General features: G+C 39.4%; 1 protein-coding gene across 1 annotated transcript in view; it reads left to right on the top strand.

Moving 5' to 3' along the window:
* The window catches only part of neb (nebulin), a gene marked incomplete at its 5' end in the record, with an annotated part of 95,054 nt that overhangs the window by 6,774 nt on the left and 72,912 nt on the right, over positions 1-15,368 (top strand). Inside the window, 18 exons of the mRNA XM_084023114.1 lie at positions 530-634; positions 718-825; positions 1,153-1,269; positions 3,372-3,473; positions 3,565-3,672; positions 3,766-3,870; positions 3,962-4,060; positions 6,015-6,119; positions 6,213-6,320; positions 6,441-6,554; positions 7,660-7,857; positions 7,954-8,061; positions 8,144-8,242; positions 8,536-8,640; positions 13,721-13,828; positions 13,948-14,259; positions 14,381-14,587; positions 15,166-15,270. Coding sequence (XP_083879240.1) covers positions 530-634; positions 718-825; positions 1,153-1,269; positions 3,372-3,473; positions 3,565-3,672; positions 3,766-3,870; positions 3,962-4,060; positions 6,015-6,119; positions 6,213-6,320; positions 6,441-6,554; positions 7,660-7,857; positions 7,954-8,061; positions 8,144-8,242; positions 8,536-8,640; positions 13,721-13,828; positions 13,948-14,259; positions 14,381-14,587; positions 15,166-15,270 — 2,313 coding nt within the window. The remainder of the gene's footprint in view (positions 1-529; positions 635-717; positions 826-1,152; positions 1,270-3,371; positions 3,474-3,564; positions 3,673-3,765; positions 3,871-3,961; positions 4,061-6,014; positions 6,120-6,212; positions 6,321-6,440; positions 6,555-7,659; positions 7,858-7,953; positions 8,062-8,143; positions 8,243-8,535; positions 8,641-13,720; positions 13,829-13,947; positions 14,260-14,380; positions 14,588-15,165; positions 15,271-15,368) is intronic.

Below are 15,368 nucleotides of genomic sequence, written 5' to 3'. Positions count from 1 at the left end.
TTTAATTTCATCAACCGAAAGCTGGTGTTAAGCCCTCAACTGTACAAGCTCCATTAAGCCTGGACTTATCATTTGGATGCATATTTTATTTACCGTATAATATATTTATTTATTGTAAACCTATTCCAATGTTTGTTGTTAAGTTTCTTTAATTATATTATGCCTACTAAGATTACTATGGAAATGTTCTCTGAGAAGGTACAGTTTTCTTTGCGTCTGTTAAATATCACATGGCTTCAATGCTTTTGTGCACAACTTTTAATATCTATAAATACAGTTTTACAAAAACACCTCATGGAAACAGGGCCACTGCTAGGAATAACTGTCCAGCTGCTCGCTGGTATTACTGGCCACACTAAGCTGGATGGGAGAGGCCAACAATAGCTTCAAAATGACAGGATTCCAGTCAGTCATCCAACAGAACTGTAACACGTCGAATACGTTTCTCTGTCTGCGACATCATTTACTCCACAACAAGCTTGTTCACGTGTCAAACTGCTCTTCTGATGTTTGTCATTTGTTTCCACAGCTCAAATACAAGGAAGATTACAATAAGAATGTGAAGGGTCAATGGTGCGAGACGCCATACTTCGACGTGGCCACGGCCAGGGTGGCGATGGAAAACTTCAGCAATGTAAGAGCTCACTCCTGCATGCATCTTCAGAATGGGATCACTCTGTTTTCTGCATGTAACTGTTGACCCCTTTCTCCTTTCAGAAAAGATACACGCAACATCACGAGGACACGAAAGACCAAATTTACTTCATGCAAACAGACACGCCTGTTTATGACGCAAACAAGAAGGCTCGCGTTGCTGCCAGTGAGGTGAGTTCACCCAAACGCTCGCTGGTATCAGGGTATTTTTACTGGTCCTATCTCATGTGGAAGACACGACAGAGAGGTGACCCGCGTCTCAGAGCAGAGTGTGAGTCAACACTGACGCAGGGATGTGTGCCCACACATGCACTGCATGACCGAGAGATCTACATTCGGTTCATTGTCACGACACAAACTGAGCTCCTTGTAGCAACATATCCAACAAACATCATTTCAATGACACGCGCTTTGTCGACTGACTTCACTGACGTCACGTCATATGATGTCGGTGTGACTCAACCTCATCCACGCTGTTCTCCATGTTTCTGTTTTCAGGTCCAATACAAGAAGGAATACGAGAAGAAGAAAGCAGAGTCTGACTACAACACGCTGCCCGCCACTGAGAATCCTCTCCTCAGACAGCTCCGATATGCCGGCACCATCCTCAGTGACGTGGGTATCCCCAGTGAAAAGCTTTTTCCATCACACAAAAAATCATACGTGATATTCTGAGTAGAAACATATGATAATATCGGTTTCTCCTATCTAAATTCACAAAGATAGAAGAAATCTAACTTCATTTTATGGAATAACTATCTTATCTCAAGTGAAGAAGAATTCAAAGATTGTTTATTGTCTCCACACAGCGATGCACAATGAAATGCACGTGAAGCTCATTTGCTCCAAAGAAAAACAAGACGAAACAAAACCAGTGCATCATTCCTGAATTAGCATCAGAAGGAATGTAAACAGTAGCAACAAAACTCTCCGGGCAGACAACATGGCCGACCAGGGAAACATTGTTTGAGCACCAAGCATCATCCATGTAAACACCAGTCCACCTCCTGGTGTCCCACCTGTCCTCGGTCCGAGGTCAGGACACCCATGTTAACGTTGTCAATACAAACAGACACACTTGCTTAGGTTTCGGATAAACCTCGTGGTTTGGGTGAAAGTCCTGTGTTTGTTTGTCCCATCCACCTTATGTGGGTTTTTTCAGTCTTCATACTACGTCAGCGCACTCCCAGGCCATTTTCTCAGAGTGTGTGATGAGGAAGCAGATGGTTTTACATTGTAGTCTTGTTTTTTTCTGACTTATTGTTTTTTCATATTTGAGCATTGTACGATGTGAATCTTGTGACTCTGCCTGGAAAGGTGTTGGCTCCCTCTGTGGGTATACAGTATATGTGTTGTACTACTTGCTGCTTCCAAGTTTAAACCTTACCTGGGTGTAGTAATGAATACAAGCTGAGGAAGGGGGCGAGTTACCTGAAAGGTCCATGTGGCATTATTACAAAGGCAAACAGGTGTGCAGTCCTAGTGTGTCCCATACACACCTAACAGCAGCTGCTGCCACTTATTTCGCATTTAGGCCATTATTGCAGATTCCTAACTCTGGAAATCCCTCAGTCAGGATGCTTCTATCGTTCTGTAAGCTCAGCTCCTATGATTCTTATGCTTCTGTGCCAGTGAGGTCAAAGGTCACGTGACCTCACGTCCATCTCATTCTCGTACACGCATGTCGGCCCTGTGATAGACTGGTTACCTGTCTGTCTCTACATGTCAGCCCTGGGATAGACTGGTTACCTGTCTGTCTCTACATGTCAGCCCTGTGATAGACTGGTTACCTGTCTGTCTCTACATGTCTCCCTGTGATAGACTGGTTACCTGTCTGTCTCTACATGTCTCCCTGTGATAGACTGGTTACCTGTCTGTCTCTACATGTCGGCCCTGTGATAGACTGGTTACCTGTCTGTCTCTACATGTCAGCCCTGTGATAGACTGGTTACCTGTCTGTCTCTACATGTCAGCCCTGTGATAGACTGGTTACCTGTCTGTCTCTACATGTCAGCCCTGTGATAGACTGGTTACCTGTCTGTCTCTACATGTCAGCCCTGTGATAGACTAGTTACCTGTCTGTCTCTACATGTCTCCCTGTGATAGACTGGTTACCTGTCTGTCTCTACATGTCTCCCTGTGATAGACTGGTTACCTGTCTGTCTCTATATGTCTCCCTGTGATAGACTGGTTACCTGTCTGTCTCTACATGTCAGCCCTGTGATAGACTGGTTGGATGGATGGATGGATGTCTATTTGGACTTAAAGTTGAACTAATTAGATTTTTCCCGAGGAGCCACATGGATGCAGGAATCATGTTTCTGTAGCACCAAATGTCATCCTAAACAGATAAGACGGGATTTAATTTCTGTAACGAGGAAGTTGTTTGTTTGCTGTGAAGGATTGAGATGTTCAGTCCATGAATTTGACGATAACTCTTGTTAATCGATGACTGATGATCGAGGTGGCTGCAGGTTTTCTTCGCATGATGCCTCTCCAAGTGAATTGCCATATTAGTGGTGCTAACTCAAATATGTGGAACTTACTTGTAGTAACCTTTTGCACAAAGATGATTAAATTGAATCAAGTCATACGGACCAGCCGGTGTTGTCAGCTGGTGAGATGATTTGTGTATCTAGTTTGTGTACTTTTGAGTTACTGATCATGATTTATATGTGATTTTTCTGCTGCTCATTTGTTTTGTATCTTCTTTGCAGAAAGTATATAAGGCCAACTATGAGAAATCCCGAGGTTCCAGCATCAACTACTGTGACACGCCCAAATTTCAGATGGACTCCGTACTTAAACAGTTCACTGATGTAAGAATAATCTACAAGTCAAAACAAACCAATGCTATTATTGTTGTTACTTTTAAAACATATATACATTTGATTTATTTTGCATTTTTAGAGACATTATAAAGATAAGTATGACAACGAGGTGAAGGGCCACTACATCGGCAGCTACGAAGATGTCTTCATGCTTCACTGCCAGAAAGTTGAGGAAATGAAGAATGAGGTAAATCATCGTGCATTTTCATTTTTCTACATCAAATCACTGGTGTTTATTTAATACTTCATTATAGCACAATGTTCTTCTTTTACCTTGCAGCAACTTTACAAAGCTGAATATGAAGACATTAAGACGAGATGCTTCTATCCTCAAACAATTACGCCTGAATACGAAGCTTCGAAGAAGCTTGAGAAGTGTAGTGATGTGAGTAGAATACATCTTTCAGTAAAACAGATTCTGCTGGTATGTTATACTGTGTGTGCATGACCAAATGTTTTATCTTAATGGTTCACAGAAAGCGTACCGGCAACACCCAGACACGGTGAAATTTACACAAGTGGTGGATTCGCCGGTTCAGGTTCAAGCCGCCATCAACGCCAAACAGCTGAGTGACGTATGTATGACTTCACCTCCCGCTCCTCCTAGTACTGATACAAAATCTATTAGAATTGACATTGAAATTATATACTTCACATACATATGATAGTAAATATTTTCATTTTATGTATTTTATATTTTTTCATTGTATTTAATATTGATTGTATAGCAAGCTTAAGTAAAAACAAATCCTTAACAGGTTAAAATATATATAGAATAAAAAATAAATGAATAACATACAATCAGAAACCCACGTGAATTGAGTGTATAGTTAATATAACTAGTCCTAGTTCATAACACTACAAAATATATAGATATATTGCAGTACTTTCATCAGTGGGCCGTAGGCATTGTTACCTCATTCAGTGACTTAACAGACATGTATTTTTATTAAAACATTTGAGATAAAGTGAAGGAAATGAGCATGTATATACGACAAAAAGATGCAAATATAAGAGGTCGTATAAAGCAAAGTATAAGGGCAAAATATATAAGTACAATTTAATATGTTTTATCTTTCTTTAATGGTTTTATTGTATTACATTATATATTGTTGTCTTTAACACACATTTTTACGTCTTTCATTTTGCAATCTTGTATTGAGGCAGATCTTAATCCGCCTGCCTCAATTGGAATTCCTGTTGTTTTTAAATGTGCTGCATAAATAAACTGACTGGACTTGACAATAATATTCATGGTGTTTCAAATAAAACATAAAATAGTAATATAGAAAGGAAATAAGACGTGACGGAATAATGGGAAAACGCCTTTTAGGCTCATTATTTTGTCCTGTTAGCATACAGAATTAACACAGTATTTAATGAAACAAGTGAAAATTCAAAAACGGTCAAAGATTGGCCAAGTTTAGCTCATTTGAAGGGACAAACATGTAGATTGTAACAGAAATCCAATCATTTAAATCATTATAAAATGCTTTCTTTAATAGTTCTTTAATATAATCTGGAGTCAGATCATGGATGCCATTGTAGGTAATTAATAATATGTGTAAATGTATTCTAAATGTAATGGACAACCAGCGCAGTGATGCTAAAATTGGAGTGATATGACTTATTTATTCATAAGTGGTTCGTTTAAGTTGTTGTTAACGTCAGTTTTCTTTTAAAATATATTCCATTTATTGACTGAAATTGCTGCTCTCAACAGCTAAAGTTCCAGATCAAGTTCTCCTCGATATGCAGATCACCTTTAATGTGCCCAATCATCCACTACTGTAGCCCAGCTGTCTTTCTGTGGGCACCATGGAAACTGGAGAGCCATCTCTCTGAAGTATAAATAGCAACAAGCATTCAGTTGGCCCAGAATAAACCCTGTGATCTGAGGGGGGAGGGGGGGGGTCTCAGATAGATTCCAGCTAGTACACTGCTGCCCCCCTGTGACACAAAGTCAAATAAAACAGAAAGCTACAGGTGAATAGTGTAAAACATTTCACTCAGATATCTCCGTGAAACCTCCCCAGTTCATCACCTACATGAAGACAGAACAGAATTATGAACATTAGATAAAGACTGGTTCAAAATGATTTTTGTTGACATTTTGGAGGCAAGGGATTTTGGATATCTCTTTATATCACTCATAGATCAGGAATATCAGGTCATAAAGCCATGTTTTTAGCGATAAATGTAGCATAAATCAGCCTATGACCCATATATGGACGCCATCTGCAAAACCCTTCATAATATAGACAGAAATGAATCTGTAAAGTTTGGTGTATGTATGTGTTAAGATATGCAAATGAAGCATCATCTAATGGTTACTTGTGAATTTAGGAGAAATCTACAGACGCAAATACTATAATATATAGTCAAATAAACAGCCAAATGTGTATTTTGGATGATTTCGTTCCACTAGTCTGACAGAAGGCATGTTATGGAAGCTAAATAGACCAAAAATGAACAATGAAAACGAGAAATTAAATTAAACATAATATGATCACTTTGTTCTTTTTGCAGTTGAACTACAAGGCAAAGTATGAGGACACAAAGTTTAAGAATTGTCTGCCCCCAGACTATCCCTTCTTCATCCAGTCCAGAGTTAACGCCTTCAACCTCAGTGATGTAAGTAACTCCTCTACTTTTCAGTTTTAGCCATCACAGAATTTGAAAAGCTTTGTTTTGTATTTATCTTCCTGAATGATTCTCTCCTTGCAGAACTGTTACAAGTACGATTGGGAGAAATCTAAAGCGAAAAAGTTTGAGATCCGTGGCGATGCTATCCCCATCCTTGCTGCCCGGGCTCACACAAACATAGCCAGTGACGTGAGTATGCTACGATATCAACCTTTATGATCTCAGTCTATTTTTCTCTCTATTACTTTTACTACCGGGTTCTTTCTTCTCTCAGTGTAGTGAGTGCTCCCCATTTACTCTTGTTTGCAGGTTAAATATAAGAAGGAGTTTGAGAAGAACAAGGGACAGATGGTCGGAGCCCTCAGTATAAATGACGACCCCAAGATCCTGCACTCCGTCCATGTGGCCAAAATCCAGAGTGATGTAAGTCATTAGCTTTCTGTATTACTAAATCACTTTCATGTCACTCAAAGCGAAAACTCACCACCTTTTATTTGGATGTCCAATCAGTGTTGATGACGCTGTCAGTTGAAGCAACACATTTTCAAATCTGTTGTTCTTCATCCAGCACAGCAGAGACAAAGAACTGCAGGCTTCTATTCCTAGTGTCAGGCTCTGATTTGTGTGTGTTGTGCTATAGATGTCACTCAAAAACAACAAACTCTCTTCGCTTGTATTTCAAACTGTAAAAGGAACCCCAACCTATGAGCAATGCATCCTGGTACATCCTGGCACTGCCAGGAGAAGTCTGAAGCTTTCTCAGTCAATATAGCAGCACTGAGGAATTTATTGCTTCAATGTACCCTTCGCTATGTCCCGCCCCTTGGATGCAGACTTGCCAATCATAGCGTTGGATGGACACCTTTAAAAAAAGTCTTACAGATAATTTATATTGTTTAATTTTTCAAAGAAGTTAAAGGTTGAGTAGGTGATTCTATTCAGAAACATTTTCCGTTATATTATTTGAAATCCTCGTAACATACCGATAGCAATGAATTTATTAAATGCTCTGCCATAAAAACATTTTAAAAGTGACATCTGTGGCCATGGCAGGACTGTAAAAACCCCATCCAATCAAAAAAGAGAAAATAATTGGACGTCCTGCCTGTTGTCAGTGTTTACTTCCTGATTCACTCTGCTGATCTCGAGCACTCGTTTGGAGGTCTGAACGAAGGGGGCGGGACTTTTTTGGTTCAGCGATGCATTCAAAGTCAAAGTCTCTGTGGTTTTTCCAAATGACTCTGCCTTTAAGTGTTTTAAAAAGAAATAACTTTTTAAAACACTGTACTTTTAAACAAATGTTACTCAGTCACAGCTAAATGAACATCATGCTGGATTGAAGAAGACTTGAAACTAGAGATTGAGACCAGAAACTCATGATTTCAAACCCAGAGGTTGACATCTGATCTCCATTTACCATAAACACTGATTGGACATCCTCATAAAAGGTGGTGTTGGTTTTTCCTTTATAATACTCATTTATTGGAGCTGAGAAGAGGGCAACAATCTATTACTGATGTCTCCACAGCGTGAATATAAAAAAGACTATGAAAAGATTAAGACCAAGTACCATACAACACTGGATATGATGTCAGTCACCTTGGCCAAGAAGTCCCAGGGGATTGCCAGCATGGCTGGTTATAGGAGCATCAGCACCAAGTACTTCCTTCCCCCTGACAGTGTGCTGTTGGACTTGGCCAAGAAAGCCAACATCATCCAGAGTGATGTGAGTATCGACAGACTTTACACCACCGTTTTAACCTAATATATAACTACATGGTTATTATGAGATGTATAATCTGATCTTTCTTCTGCCTCACAGAATGACTACAAGTCTGATTACAACAGCTATACCAAAGGTAGCCCATGGATCCCCTTTGGCTCTTTGGACGTGGAGAAGAATAAGAAGGCAACTGACATCCTGAGTGAAGTATGTGCACAACAGCAACGCTTCCGTCTTCAGTTGACTGTTATGTCATTACTAACTAGTGTAATGTACTTGCTTCCTGCAGAGAAAATACAGACAACACCCAGACAAGATCCCCTTTACTTCGATTGACGACCACCCCGTCATGATGCAGGCCAAAGTCAACCAGCTTCAGAGGAGTGATGTGAGTCTACAATCACTCTCTTAGTTAAAGAGTAACTAAACCTTCGATGATGACTCAAGCTGCCTCCATATACGTCACTAGGACCTACGCATTTATAACTCATTACAACAAAAAATACAAGATTTGGACCTGAATCAATCAACATTCTATTGTTTTTCAGCTGAAAAACAAGTCGTTTGGGGGTTTAGTTACTCTTTAATTTAATTAATCTTTCTCACAGAATATTTTTCAAATGTTTTCTTTGATCTAAGTACAACACATGTGACTGCGATTCTTGCTTTCTTGCCTTGCAGCGGTTCTACAAGAGAGGTCTGGAGGAGGTCCATCAGAAGTACTCTCTGCCTCATGATGTCCCTGAGTTCGTCCAGGCCAAGTGCAACGCCTACAACATCAGCAATGTAAGGCCTAGACACACAGAGAGATCACTTCAAATATTATCTCCACTTTAAAGCAGTCATTTTGGTCTGTTCAAGTTCATTTGCACCTGAATATGATGTTATATACATATAGTGTATATGTCATTGCTGCCAACTTTCCAACTCAATGTGGTTTATTTGGAGTCCTTCATTACCCAATGCAGGGTCAGAGTTCATCACTGCTCAATCCCCAGGAATATTGTTTAAAAAGTTCAGCAGGCAAATACAAAATTTTAAAGCATTAAAGCTTTGGTCTACATTCTGAAAATCAGTTGAGCCTCTGAGACAGATTTGAAAAAAGCATCCCACCCCCCCAACCAAACCCCTCCCCTCAGTGTTCCACGATTCGATGAGGCAGGATGACGAGGGGATTGGATGGAGGATACAAGCCAATGGGAGCTTTCCGAAGCAATGGCTCCCATTGGTCAATTTCTATGCAGGCCTACGGCTGATAGACTGAATGGATTTTTTTTATTCCAAATCGTAGACCATAGCTTTAGGGTCATTCCATGTCATTTCATCAAATTTCTGAAAATCTTCCCACCTGACCATCTCAGAATGTCCTGAAAAGATTCAAGTACAAAGACACACTTGTTATTAGGACAAATCCAAAATATTAGGTCTCTACTGTCAAGAGTTTTCTTATGAAACATCATTGAATGAAGGGTAGTTTAGACGGTTTTTGGCATCATACTCTGAAAAGCCATTTTTAAACAGCAATATCTGGAAAACTATCTCACCTGTGGCCTTCAAAATTTCTACAGTGTATATCTGTTACTAATAGCCTCTAGACATGGAATATCAGGGGTGTAGCTCAATGATAACCTAGTATGGTAGGTACTTAAAATGTGGCTTGTTGAAATAAAGTAGTACATTTGAAGAGTGGCTGAGCTCCCATTTTTGCAGATAAAAGACTTCTATCACTTCTGCCTCTATCTCTGGTGTTAGCTTAAACATTCTACAAAATATGGTTTCTCTCAGATGATTAGTTTCACAGATATTAAGGCTCAAAAATGGAAGTAAACACATCTTTGCCCAACTTCAGAGTCATATTCCAAAAAACTGACAAGTATCAGGTCCTAACTTACTTTTTTTGAAAGATCATATTCTTGTTAAAATCATATTAAAAAAATGGGTGTTTTGCCTCAATTTGTCGCAGTGATTTTTTTAAAATCCTGATATTGGTGGGTTTTTTGTGGCCGGTTTTGGTACTGCATGTCCTAACAGCCTACCAGTAAACATCACAGGAGGGCAATTCAATTGTGTTTTTACCATTTACCAAAGACTTATATGTGACTAAATGCTACTGATAAATTTAGCCTCACAAAAACATTAAAATGTAGCACAGTTGTAGAGGCAATAAGTCCTTGGATGTGAGTTAAACATGCTGAAAGCAGCTTTTAATGTCTTAAACCATGAACAAACATGATAGCATAATATTGAAGACTGTACATTTTGTCATACTTTAAGTATATAATTTACCCAACCAAATCAAATAATAATCTTAATTTGAGCATAAAGATATTACATTACAGTACAAAAGTCTCCAAAGTTTGATATAGAATAACAGTTTCTCTGTATGCTCACTATGAGACAATATGTGAGTTGTGTGTATGATCAGAAATGGTGGATAGGAAGTATCAGAGATGTTTCAGATGAAGATGCACTGGTTCAGTTCATGCACCCACATGGCCCTGCCAAGAGTTTCTACTGGCCAAGAAGAGAAGACGTGCAATGTGCACTGCAAGAATTGCAAGGATTGACGTTCCCTCTACAGAAACTGGGCGCATGTATGCCATCAAAAAAGATGAGCACAACAGAGCAGAGATGTACATTAGACAATTTCTAAAGTGACTGCCAGATTAATGAATGTGATGAAGGAATTGGATTTAAAAGATGAAAAATGTGTGATCCCTCATAGTGAGCATAGAGACAAACTGTTAATCAATATCAAACTTTGGAGAATTTTCTACTGTAATGTAAAATCTTTATGCTCAAATTAAGATTATTATTTGATTTGGTTGTGTAATTTATATACTTAAAGTATGACTAAATGTACAGTCTTCAATATTATGCTATGTTTGTTCATGGTTTAAGACATTAAAAGCTGCTTTCAGCATGTTTAACTCACATTCAAGGACTTATTGCCTCTGTAACTATAACTGTGCTACATTTTAATGTTTTCGTAAGGCTAAATTTATCAGTAGCATTTAGTCACATATAAGTCTTTGGTAAATGGTAAAAAACACAATTGAATTGCCCTCCTGTGATGTTTACTGGTAGGCTGTTAGGACATGCAGTACCAAAACCGGCCACAAAAAACCCACCAATATCAGGATTTAAAAAAAATCACTGCGACAAATTGAGGCAAAACACCCATTTTTTTAATATGATTTTAACAAGAATATGATCTTTCAAACAAAGTAAGTTTGGACCTGATACTTGTCAGTTTTTTGGAATATGACTCTGAAGTTGGGCAAAGATGTGTTTACTTCCATTTTTGAGCCTTAATATCTGTGAAACTAATCATCTGAGAGAAACCGTATTTTGTAGAATGTTTAAGCTAACACCAGAGATAGAGGCAGAAGTGATAGAAGTCTTTTATCTGCAAAAATGGGAGCTCAGCCACTCTTCAAATGTACTACTTTATTTCAACAAGCCACATTTTAAGTACTTACCATGCTAGGTTATCATTGAGCTACACCCCTGATATTTCATGTCTGGAGGCTATTAGGTGAGATAGTTTTCCAGATATTGCTGTTTAAAAATGGCTTTTCAGAGTATGATGCCAAAAACCGTCTAACTACCCTTCATTCAATGATGTTTCATGAGAGAACTGTTGACAGTAGAGACCTAATATTTTGGATTTGTCCTATTAACAAGTGTGTCTTTGTACTTGAATTTATTCAGGACATTCTGAGATGGTCAGGGGAGGCATTTGATGAAATGACACGGAATGACCCTTTAACAGATGAAAGGCCAAGTAAATAATCATAGTCAATGATGGAAATACTTAGAAACATGAGACTAAAGGTTTAGGGTTCAATGTATTGTCCTGGTGCAACAGGGTGGCATGATAACATTTTGTTTGTAGTCCCATTTTTACAAGAATCCCATGCCAGTTTGTAATGCTTCCAGTCAGGATACTTCCTATTGCTCCTCTGTAAAAGTTAACAAGAACTTGGCATGGGAATTTTACCCTCTTAACAAGCTTTTTTTGTCCAGGATGGAGATGTGTGATGATCATGTCAGGTTGTTTGTGATACTGAATGTCAAGCTCCATTGCTGTAGCTGACTGCCTATCAACAGACGTATTGCAAATAGTTAATAACTCTATTCAATCAGGCACATTCACAAATGCCTTCAAAACTGCAGTCATTAAACCTCTTCTAAAAAAGCGGAGCCTAGATGCCTCTATTATCAACGACTACAGACCAATTTCAAATCTACCCTTCATCAGTAAAATAATTGAGAAAGTTGTCCTCCAACAACTAAATCACTTCCTGGCCTCAACGGGCTGCCACAACAACTTCCAGTCAGGATTTCAACCTTTTCATAGCACCAGGACAGCCCTTATTAAAGTTGTAAATGACATCCGTCTTAACACAGACTCTGGCAAAACTTCAATTTTAATGCTATTAGACCTCAGTGCTGCATTTGACACTGTCGACCACGCAATACTTTTGGACAGGTTGGAAAACTGGGTGGGGCTCTCAGGCACAGTCTTAAGCTGGTTGAAGTCATATCTACAAGATAGGAAACTATTTTGTTTCCATTGGTGACTTTGTATCAGAACCTACCAATGTAACGTGTGGAGTCCCCCAAGGTTCAATCCTGGGGCCGACATTATTCAACATCTACATGCTCCCACTAGGACAAATCATGCAAAATAATAACATTGACCACCATTGCTATGCCGATGACACCCAAATCTATGTAGCACTATCACCAAACGACTATCGCCGCATAGATCTTCTGTGCCAGTGCATTGAGCAAGTCAAAGACTGGATGTGCCAAAACTTCCTACAACTAAATGACGACAAAACTGAGATAATAGTTTTTTGGTGCTAAAAAAGAAAGGTTTAAAGTAATTCAACACCTTCACTCTCTGTCCCTGAAAACCTCAAATAAAGCCAGAAATCTTGGGGTTGTTATGGATTCTGATTTACATTTCGACAGTCACATCAAATCAGTAACAAAATCAGTCTACTATCACCTCAAAAATGTAGCAAGACTTAGAGGGCTCATGTCAGCTCAAGACTTAGAAAAACTTGTACATGCCTTTATTACTAGTAGGCTAGACTACTGTAATGGTCTCCTTGCAGGTATTCCGAAAAACACTGTCAGGCAGCTACAGCTTGTTCAGAACGCTGCAGCTAGAGTTCTTACAAAGACCAAAAAATGTGAGCACATTACACCAATTCTTAAATCCTTACATTGGCTCCCTGTATGTCAGAGGATTGATTTCAAAATCCTCCTGCTCACATATAAATCACTACATGGTCTAGGGCCGAAGTATATCACTGATATGCTCCCACTACATAAGCCTTCTAGAACACTAAGATCTTCTGAGACCAATCTGTTAGTGATTCCCAGAGTAAACAACAATCACGGGAGAGCATCATTTAGTCACTATGCAACAAATAGCTGGAATAAACTTCCTGAAGATGTAAGACTTGCCCCAACTCTGACCACTTTTAAAACTAGACTGAAAACTTTAATGTTCAACTTAGCTTTCTGCTAAATCTTTAAACGTCTGCGTTTTTTTTTATTGTCCATTGTATTGCAAATATGTTTTTATTCTCCTTGTTTTTCTGTAATGCATTTTAATCCTGCCTTTATCTATAATGATTTATAATGCCTTTATTTTCTTTTAATTCTTCTATTTTTCACTTTATTGTATGACATGTTATGATGTGAAGCACTTTGAGTCTGCCTTGTGTATGAAAAGTGCTATACAAAGTTGCCTTGCCTTGCCGAAATATGTGGTGGATTCACGCCAAACTTAGTCAGTGCCCATGTCATTGTTGTTGTTATTTATGTCTGCAATCTGTGATTTCAGAACTACTACAAGCTTGCCTGGCAGGAACGGATTGCTAAAGGTTATGACCTGAGGCCCGATGCCATCCCTGTTGTCGCTGCCAAAGCTGCCAGACTAGCTGCAAGTGATGTAAGTTTCCTGACCTTCATGCTCAAACTCAAACCGAGCTTAACAAGCTTCTTTTTGCATTTTTTATTCTAAATATATATTTATATAATTAGAGATAATATTTGCTCTTTCACCTCTAGGTCCACTATAAAAAGGCGTACGAGAAGGCCAGAGGCCACCATGTTGGTTTCCGCAGCATCCAGGACGACCCTCTGCTGGTCCACTACATGCAGGTGGCAAAGATGCAGAGTGAGAAGAACTACAAGAAGGACTACCACTTGGCCAAGCTGAAGTACCACACCCCAGTGGACATGATGAGTGTGGTCCAGGCCAAGCATTCCTCTGCTGTTCAGACCATGACTGGATACAGGAAGATCCCTCACAACTACATGCTTATGCCTGACTCAATGAGTCTGGACCTCGCTCGCAAAATGAACTACAATGCAAGTGATGTAAGTTTAATTTTCCTTTTATGGACTTTTGTGTCATAATGTGGGTAAACCTTTACGTCTTGGCTAACAGATGTTGTTTCTGCAGTTGTGATACTTTCCATTTTTCTCTTTTACTTTTCAGTATAGCTATAAACAGGATTATGATACCTCAGTCAAGGGAACTGGCTGGGTTCCAATTGGTTCCCTGGATGTGGAAAAAGCCAAGACAGCAGGAAAAGCTCTGAATGAGCATATGTACCGCCAGCGCCCTGACACCTTCAAGTTCACCAGTACCAGTGACTCCATGAATATGGAGCTGGCCAAGGCCAATGCCAAGATCATGAATACGGTAAGCAAACAGGATTACTTTTTATGCCTGGTTCAGACTCCTGATATCAGCCTGATTCCAGCCCAACAGCCACGTCGGCTCAAATGAGGATCACAGTCTTAGGTTTTAGTCTGTGGAGTGTTTCATAGGAGACGATGACCCACATGGGACGCCTCACACCATCATGACAGGAAGTCTAGCATGATCTAATTTTATGTTCTGTCACTGCCGTCACTTTGACCTATAGGAGCACAGAGTAAACAACTGTAAACAATGGCGAAGAGAAAGAGGAAAGTTTTCTTTTACTAAGCGAGGGACTACAACGACAGAATGAAAACAGAACAAACAAATAGAGGTACTGCAGCAACCTGGTGAGGAGGGATGACAGCACACACCGACATGGCGTCTTCATGTCTCTCGGCCAAGTTTACGACAAGACTTTATGACTCTATAATCACCTGACCTGACCATCGTAGAGACACTACTGTCCTGTAGTCTGAACCAGGCATTCATTTGCTCAAATATCAATCTCATGATTTTAGTCTTTGAATTATTTTCCAGAGTAGACATAAACCAATCTCTTCATTGTGATTCTGCAGAAAGAGTACAAGGCCAGTGGAGAGAAGTTCATGCACACCTACCATCTCCCTGCTGATGCCCCTGACCTGATGCAAGCCAGATACAACGCCGTCAACATCAGCCAGGTCAGTTGCAGATTTATCTCGAGTGTTTTCTGTGCACATGTAAAGTGTATATAGAAATGAAAGGTTTGCCATATTTGTAAACTAACACCGATGATCAC

Source organism: Eutrigla gurnardus (genome assembly GCF_963514095.1).
Source record: "Eutrigla gurnardus genome assembly, chromosome: 12".
Taxonomy (NCBI): Eukaryota; Metazoa; Chordata; class Actinopteri; order Perciformes; family Triglidae; genus Eutrigla; species Eutrigla gurnardus.
The sequence above is the reverse complement of the archived record's forward strand: the minus strand, read 5'-3'. Positions and strand labels throughout refer to the sequence as shown.